This window comes from Vigna radiata, chromosome 5 (genome assembly GCF_000741045.1).
Source record: "Vigna radiata var. radiata cultivar VC1973A chromosome 5, Vradiata_ver6, whole genome shotgun sequence".
In the NCBI taxonomy this organism is placed as follows: domain Eukaryota; kingdom Viridiplantae; phylum Streptophyta; class Magnoliopsida; order Fabales; family Fabaceae; genus Vigna; species Vigna radiata.
In genome coordinates, this window is record NC_028355.1 from 6,422,996 (window position 1) to 6,431,358 (window position 8,363).

General features: G+C 30.9%; 1 protein-coding gene across 1 annotated transcript in view; it reads right to left on the reverse strand.

The window, feature by feature from the left end:
- LOC111241653 (serine carboxypeptidase-like 1) overlaps positions 1-8,363 on the reverse strand; it is a 57,940-nt gene that overhangs the window by 432 nt on the left and 49,145 nt on the right. Inside the window, exons 4-13 of the mRNA XM_022780542.1 lie at positions 8,190-8,312; positions 7,868-7,970; positions 7,677-7,714; positions 5,507-5,605; positions 5,322-5,408; positions 867-1,016; positions 699-770; positions 495-613; positions 288-401; positions 81-126 (exon numbers count right to left, since the gene is read on the reverse strand). Of these exons, the coding sequence (XP_022636263.1) occupies positions 81-126; positions 288-401; positions 495-613; positions 699-770; positions 867-1,016; positions 5,322-5,408; positions 5,507-5,605; positions 7,677-7,714; positions 7,868-7,970; positions 8,190-8,312 (951 nt within the window). The remainder of the gene's footprint in view (positions 1-80; positions 127-287; positions 402-494; positions 614-698; positions 771-866; positions 1,017-5,321; positions 5,409-5,506; positions 5,606-7,676; positions 7,715-7,867; positions 7,971-8,189; positions 8,313-8,363) is intronic.

Sequence of the window (8,363 nt, forward strand, 5' to 3'; positions counted from 1 at the left end):
ATATATATATATATATATATATATATATATATATATGCGCGTAAGCCACACAAGTGTAACAAGGAGAATGAGATACTTGCCTTCACAGTTGTAAATGTCATCTTATTGGAGTAAGTCCTTGTGTATCTACATGGCATTAAGTCCATAATTTAATTATTTTTTCTATATATATTAAGCATGGTTAGATATAACTACATTCTTGGTCTGCATGGTATTGTTGGAAGACAATTCACTAAGAGATATGGTTCAAATTATGGTAAGAAAAAAAGAAAGTTATAAAATTATACCCTGCAACTTGGCCATTTGAATTCCATGGCCTCCAATCATCAACAATTGAGTAGTTTAATGATCTTATCCAGTCTTCAGTTCCCATGAAAGGAACCACCATGTCAAGATCACCACTGTTATTTGTCACAAGAAATTTGAATTATATAATTAATTTGTTGTATAGTTTTACTTCAAGCAATACAACAGCATAAAGAAGGAACATTAACTTGTATATTAATGAACGATATCCTTTTTTACTAAGATTTGCATGATATTCAACGCTGCTTGGAATATCGAAGTTGAAATCTTCATCATGATTACAACGAACCCATGTTCCTATACTTCCCTGCAATGCATGCATTTGTAATTATTATATAATGTAGTTAGCATGTGTAAAGGAAAACCAAAAGCAGTGAGTTATATGAACTGACCTTGCGGACATTAAGTGCAGTTCGAACAGTATCATCATTTGCCCAATAAGTCATAAGGANTGNTGTATAAGTCTAATAGTGGTAAAGAAGCAAACATCATTGCCAAATACATGGAAAGGAAATAGTAATTAGAGAACATCTATCATTCAATTAAACCATGAACATTACCGGACATGTTACGTCTGACACTTTGAGATCAGTTTTCAAGAAATGCTCTTCAGAAAATTTCTTAATTAGGGATCTTCTCAAAGGAGATTCAAGTTCATCGAACACACACAACGGCTCCAAAATATTGGAACTATAAAGTCCTGATACAAGCTGTTGCAGTGGAATTGTTAAATTCAATACAATTTTCTAAGAGTTTCAAGAAAACAAAAATCTAGAAACTTAGATTCTCTTATAACCATAAGTAATAGATTACAACTATATAATTCTAGATCGTTCTAAAAGTTAAGAAAGTCTTAAATAATTTAGAAAAATGTGAAAGTGACTTATCCAACATATATAAAATAGAAAATACATGAAAAGTAATATAAATTTCTATCATATTATCATCAATCTTCCATGTTGTTATGCACACAAAGTGTCAATTTGATTCACGGTTTATGTGCTAGTTCTAATCCATCTTGAAAAAGCTCTTTCTTAAGAGATCTTTTATTTGGGAAAAAAAAATCTCAACTTCCAAAGTCTTTTCTCAAGTAACTTAGAATCAAAGTTAACGTAGGTTTAATCCAAAACTTAAATTAATTCTTAAAAATAATATCATTTATGTAAAGATATAAAATTATATATTTTATTAAATAATTTAATATATTATAATTTTTAATATTTTATATCATACTATTATTAGGTTATTAAATAAAATATATAATATATAATTTAATATTGACTATAATTTATTTATTAATATGAAATGACGTAATCTGTGTTATAAATATAGTTCAAAACTTATTAAACACTTAGATACTTTTTTATTCTTCTTCAATTTTTAAAGATAAACATGTTAAAAGGAAAAGTAGATATAATAACATTAATATGATATTATTATAAAAAGATGAAACGAAAAGGAAAACAAACTACCATTATCTCTTAGTTGAATATATGCTTTTACTTGTAACACTCCAATTTTGGATGTCAGGAATAAATTATAAATTTTTTTAACTTGTGGAAGTTAAAAATTTAAAACCTTTTTAAATTAAAGTGAAAGAAAATCATATTCATTTAATCTGAATTAAAATAAATCATAGTCAAAATCTAAATATTTCAAATGAAGTCACAAAAATCATTACATTATTAAATAAAAAAAATTGTTCAATACCTAAAAGTTCCCCAAAAACTCGCTAATCATTGTCACTTTACTCATCAACTAATACATCTGTAGAAAGCAAATCCTCTTGTATAATAACACGAGTTATATAATCATCTCACAAACACAAACAACTAAGGGTGAGCTAACAGAATAAACATCAAGCTACCAATAAACATCAAAATACCATAAAAAGATTATGCTGAGCACTATAACTCTCAACCATACTTTCCCTTAAAAGGAAACATGCCCACCTTATAAGCTCTACAAAGGTTTGAATTCAAGACAACTCGTGCCAATACTAACTATCTACACAATTGTATGTCACCATTCATACTTCATCACCCCATTTTTGTTTACCAAAACAAGACGATTTGAATCGTCCTCCATTGTAGCTCTGGACTTATCTCCCCTACTCCTTAAAAACATATGAGTAAAGATTCTTATATGGTTCCCATCGGCACTATACTCAACAGAAGCTGGAACCCTACAATGAGACATCCATCTTGTTCTACCCCTTGAAAGAGGAAAGAGAAACACTCAAATATTAGTCCTTTCTACTGCCCATCATGGATGAGGAGACTCATCTCTTCCATTGCTTCTTAAAAATGAAGAGATTCACCTTTGTACAGTCTCATGAGAGGAAAGGTACAACAACGAATTAGAGAAGTATGGCAAGAAGACATAGCAAACAACACCTTTTTCAACTTCACACAGCACAACCATCATAACCAACATTCAACTACACATAGTTTGGCATTTAGAGTTGAAATACCTTTATTTTTATACTTAAATTTGACACTAAACACACCTTTTATGACTTAGAAAGTAGCTTGAAATCATGCTTTTTGCTAAAGTTAGGGAATAAGAGAATTGAAGGTAGTATTATTGGTATTATGCTTCGTTTTCCTTGTTTTGGCAGGAATTAACATGAATTGGATGAAAGAAGTTGAAGTAGTGAGAAGTTGGACTCAAGAGAAGAAGGAAAAATTCTTAAAAGAAGAATCGCAACTAGCACTCAACGCCAATTCACCATTGAGCGCCATTCTTGCTGAGGAGTTCTCTTGACAACGCTTAAGTGCCAACGCTGAAGGGAAAATCAAGTGCCGCAACCACCGTTGAGCAACACTTTTACTGCTGAGCGCCAGCCTCATCAGTGAGTTTACTGCCTCTCGCCTGGGCGTCAACGCTGAGCATTATTCTGAAGAAGTCACAACCACTGTTGAGCGGTATTCCACCGCCTGGGCCAGTTTTTCTGTTATTTTTAGAATGTATATAAGGTTTTAGATGACCTAGAGGGTCTATCTTTGGACAGAAGGAGACGCAAAAATACACTTTTCACCCCTCGAAGCTAGACTTTGGATGCGGAAGCTCTAATCTACAAATTTTAGGGTTTTATCTTTCATTTTATTCATTATTTTCATAAGTTTTTTTAACCACTTTATACCATAAGTTATACTAATCCCACGTTATACCATAAGTTTTCTTTTACTTTTCTCTCACACGAACCAATCACCATCTAACCTATATATTATATTATTTTAGGAAAATGTTTTTTTAACCACTTTTTTTGACAATTTTTTTACAATTGTTTATGTGGTAGTTTATGATTCGTCTGTTTCAAATATACGGACCAATAAAATAATGATACATAGTCTATTGTCAAAAAGTTGTTAATAAAAATTATTAATATATCGTGGTCCATTATTTTATACACATACTTGCATTCTTCAAAGGAAAATGTTCTTTTAACAACTTTTTTTTGACAATTTTTTTACAACTCATACATGGTGACCTGTAATTAGTCTATTTCAAATACTTTTATAAAAATAAATTCAAACAAACCAATAAAATAATAACATGTTACGTATTATAAAAAAATTATTAAAAAAATTTATTAACATATTCAAATTCCTCACCACCCCACCACCATATATTTATATTATATGATTCATGCAGACACCAATTCTTTACGAGATTCTTTTTATCTCGTATTCAATCTTTAATTAATAATTAAAGATAATTTTTTTGCATTATTTTTTATGGCATATTTTTATTTTCTTATATTATGATTTATTAAGTTTTTGTTTTTGAGAAAAATAACGTTAATAATCATGCTAATAATATAATAATATATAATATCACATAAATATTTTAAATAATACTTTAGATATCAATATACAATGGTTTAAATTTTTAGCAATTCTAAGAGAAAAGTTATATTTTAAGAATTTGCTTCACTATTAAAAATTAATTTTCATAAATTTGCATTTGGAATTGTTAAATTTGACACAAACTTCAAGAAGTTACAAGAAAAGAAAAGTCTAAAAACAAAGAAATTATGCTAGAAAGACAAATAATAGATAAAACCTAAAATTATAACAATAAAATAATTACAAAAGTTAAGAAAAACTAAAATCATCTAGAAAATTGTAGAATTAGTGGTTTACTTAAGGTAAAGTCACTTATTGTAACGATATAAACTCCTCCACATTATTCATTATTTCCAAAACTATCTTCTACAACTTATATTTACTATATACAATTCACTACACTAAACATGTCTAACATAGAAACTATCTTTTTTTACTCTTAAAATTCTAACAGAAATAATAGTTGACCTTGTTGGAAGTCTCACATCAATTAGAGATAAGACTAATTTATAATATATAAGTGGGGTGCAAACCTCACTTTATAAGCCGGTTTTGTGGGGTTGAGTTAGGCCTAAAACTCACTTCTAACATGGTATCAGAGTTATGGTTAGAGCCTATCCTAGCGATATTTGTTGGGCATATTGTTCCACCCACTATTAGACCATTATCGGACCACCCATTAATATCTAGTCTCATGCTTGAGATGTATATACCTCGGCGTGAGGGGGTGTGTTGGAAGTCCCACATCGACTAGAGATAAAGCCTTACAATTCGGTTTTGTAGAGTTGAGTTAGGTCTAAAACCCACTTCTAACATGGTATCAGAGTTATGGTTAGAGTCCATCCTAGCGATATTTGTTGGGCATATTGTTCCACCCGCTATTGGGCCGTTATCAGACCACCCATTAATATCTGGTCTCACGCTCGAGATATATATACCTCGGCATAAGGGAGGTGTGTTGGAAGTCTCACATTGACTAGAGATAAGACTAATTTATAATATATAAGTGCGGTGCGACTCACCTTATAAGCCAGTTTTGTAGAGTTGAGTTAGGCCTAAAACTCACTTCTAACAGACCTTATGATGTTTTATTATTTCACTAAAAATTCTAGTAACCAAAATTTTATAAGAAAAGAAGGGATATGAAAAAGAGAAAATGCATACCTTATTGAATGACTCCATATCTTTATAGCATAATACATTTTCGGAGTCCACATCGATGTAATTTCCTTTACAATTTTTTTGTAGTGACTATTCATAAATTAAGAGAATTCCTTAGTCTTTGATTTTTTTTAATGAGAAGAATCCTTTAAAATAGAAATTCATGAATTAAAATAAAATAAAATCACCTCATATAGCTCTTCAGAAATAAGTGCCATTCCATAAGCAAAAGGGATTCTATAGTTTGCTCCCCTTCCAGTTGTTGCTGGATCCCCCAAAAGGTATCCCTAAAGTAAAACAACGCTTCATTATCAGAAATTAAGTTTGATGTCACCTTTTACTATTAAAAAATAAATAATTTTTTCATTTGTTACATAATTCCATTTTTAGCTTTTGTTAAGAATCTTATTTCTAGGTTTTTCATGTCGCATTCCACTATATTACCACAAAAAGTACCAAATTAAATAGGTCATCTATGGAGTTTTTTTATTGTAAAAAGAGATAAGTTTTTGAGAACAAAATAAAGATATATATATATATATATATATATATATATATATTTATATTATTTGTTTTCTCTAAAAAATTTCTAAATTTTTACTCTTTAAAATTATTGATACCGCTAAGGTTTGAAGATTCTTCTAAGTGATTTGATATACTGTATTAAAAAATAGGTTTAATATTTATTTTGTTCTCTCATAAAAGGAGTTTTATTTAAAATTGTCCTACTTTTTTTAAACAATAATAATTCATCTCACTTTTTGAAAAAATCGTCCAAATTAATCCTTTTAGCTATCATCCTAAAAAATTTAACGTTTCAGCGGTGTCGTTGGACTGAACTTGATGAGATGTCAACGTTAGATGGTTGCGTGTGGCAGTGTAATGACAACTGAGGTTAAAATTGTAACAAAAAATATAGATTAGGTGAGAGATTAAAAAAGAGGGGTTAGGGTTTTTGAAGATTGATAATCAGAACTCAGAGTTCAGTGTTTTCAGTTCCGGCGTCGAGACTGGTTGCACCACCGGCAACGAAAGCTCGTCAGAAGCCTGCGATACCGCGACTGCCGTCACCACCGGAATCTTGTCAACGGTGATCGGCACTGTCCAAGGAAGATCGTACGTCGTGTCTGGTCCGTTGTACGCAACGGCGAAGGAGTACTCCTCTTCCTCGTCGGAGATGACGACAGTGATTACCGTCATTGTCCTGACCGGCGACATGGTTTCTCTAATTTGGCCTTGTTTTTACTGTGAGCACAGGATCAACTTTTAAACTTCTTGCTGAATCATACCCTTTTCATACAAACAAAAAGTTGTTGACCATGTTCGACCATGAGAGCCAGTCCATTGCTTGGATGGCTCAGAGTGCTAAGGAGAAAGGTGCTAAAGTGTGCAGTGCTTGGTTTAAATGCCAACCCTCCAACTTTGTTCCACTGATTCGAGAAAACAGATTTCCAACAAAAAGAAAAGGAAGAAGGATTGGGCTACCGATCTTTTTGTGTTTCTAGTTCAGTTTAGAGTGACTGGGGCTAAGTATTCATCATACCAGAAAGGGAATTTTTTTTTTTCTTTAGCAATGATTTTATTCTGAGAAATCGTACACTAACTCTGAGCAGATAGAACTTACTCTCAAGCTTTCTCCGGTCAAAATGCTGAGGAAAAGATGGTTGGGGAGAATGCCCATAATAGAATTATGGAAAATGGGGTTCAAGAGAATTCCTTTGTTGTTTGTCTGGCAGAGGGTGAGAAGGGTCTGGTGAGGTTTGGGGACTTGCAACGTAGTTAACTTCTTTTGTGTCAATTTTAATTTTACACGCAAATTAATCTATTTTTGCCATGCAATCATATAACATTACGTCATTAACCTTAGTCCAGGAGAGATCTCTAACGTTAAATTTTTGACGGTGTTAGCTAAAAGGATTAACTTGATCAGTTTTTTCAAAAAATGTAACCAATTGTTACTTTTTAAAAAAGGTAAGATGATTTTGAATGAAATTCTTCTTTTGAAGGACCAAAATAGATATTAAATCTAAAAAATAAGTGTATATTAATTTTTCATCGAATAGGTTGTCACAAGAGTCCACTATAAAGTCCCAGGAATTGATACAAGAGCTTGGGATCACTGAGGTTGGTTTCATTCACCACCCAATAGATGGTTTTAAGGTTTGTGGTTCTCTAATTTCTCCATTTTCGTTTTCTATATGGATTGTACGTTTGATTGGTATAAAAAGTTAATATTTTTCATATTCTTACTTCTATATCTATTTTATAATCGATATAAAAACTTGTTTTTAACTGTTATAAAAATACTTATTTTTACATTAGTATATATAACATAAAACAGTAATTTAAAATGCTAACCTGGAGATTTATCTTTGGTTGAATCCCTTCTTCGTTAGCTGAAAGTAATGAAATTTGCTAACATGTATTATAACAAACTATAGTAACTTAATGATATAATTTACATTTCAGCCGTCACCAATTAACGGTCTAACTTAATGATTGTTAATATGCGGTTTTAATTTTTTTTAAATCATTTAAAAACATTTTACCTTGTGCAATTTCTTGAACAATTACTGGAACGGGAATGCCAGAATATGAACTACCAGCAATGTAAACTTCGTTTGACAAAAAAATTGGATGATCAATTAACCACTGCAAACAATTAAGAATAGAAAATGATTGACTAACAAAGAAAATAAAAGAAATAAAATGTAGCTGCAAACGCAACAAAAAAAGAAAAGACAGATTTTAAAATAAAGAAATAAAATTTGGAGAATACCTTCCTTAGAAATTCATGGGCTTGATCAGCCAAAAAAAAAAAAAAAAAAAAGACAAGGATTTTAAAATAAAGAAATAAAATTTGGAGAATACCTTCCTTAGAAATTCATGGGCTTGATCAGCCAACAACTTATCACTTCTTTGAGCAGCAAGTTCTGTTCTGGCATAACTAAAGCCTGTTGAAACAGGCAAGTCTACATATATAATGCTACTAACCTATCAAAAGGACAAAAAAACATAAGAAAAACCGAATTTGAAAACAGAAAA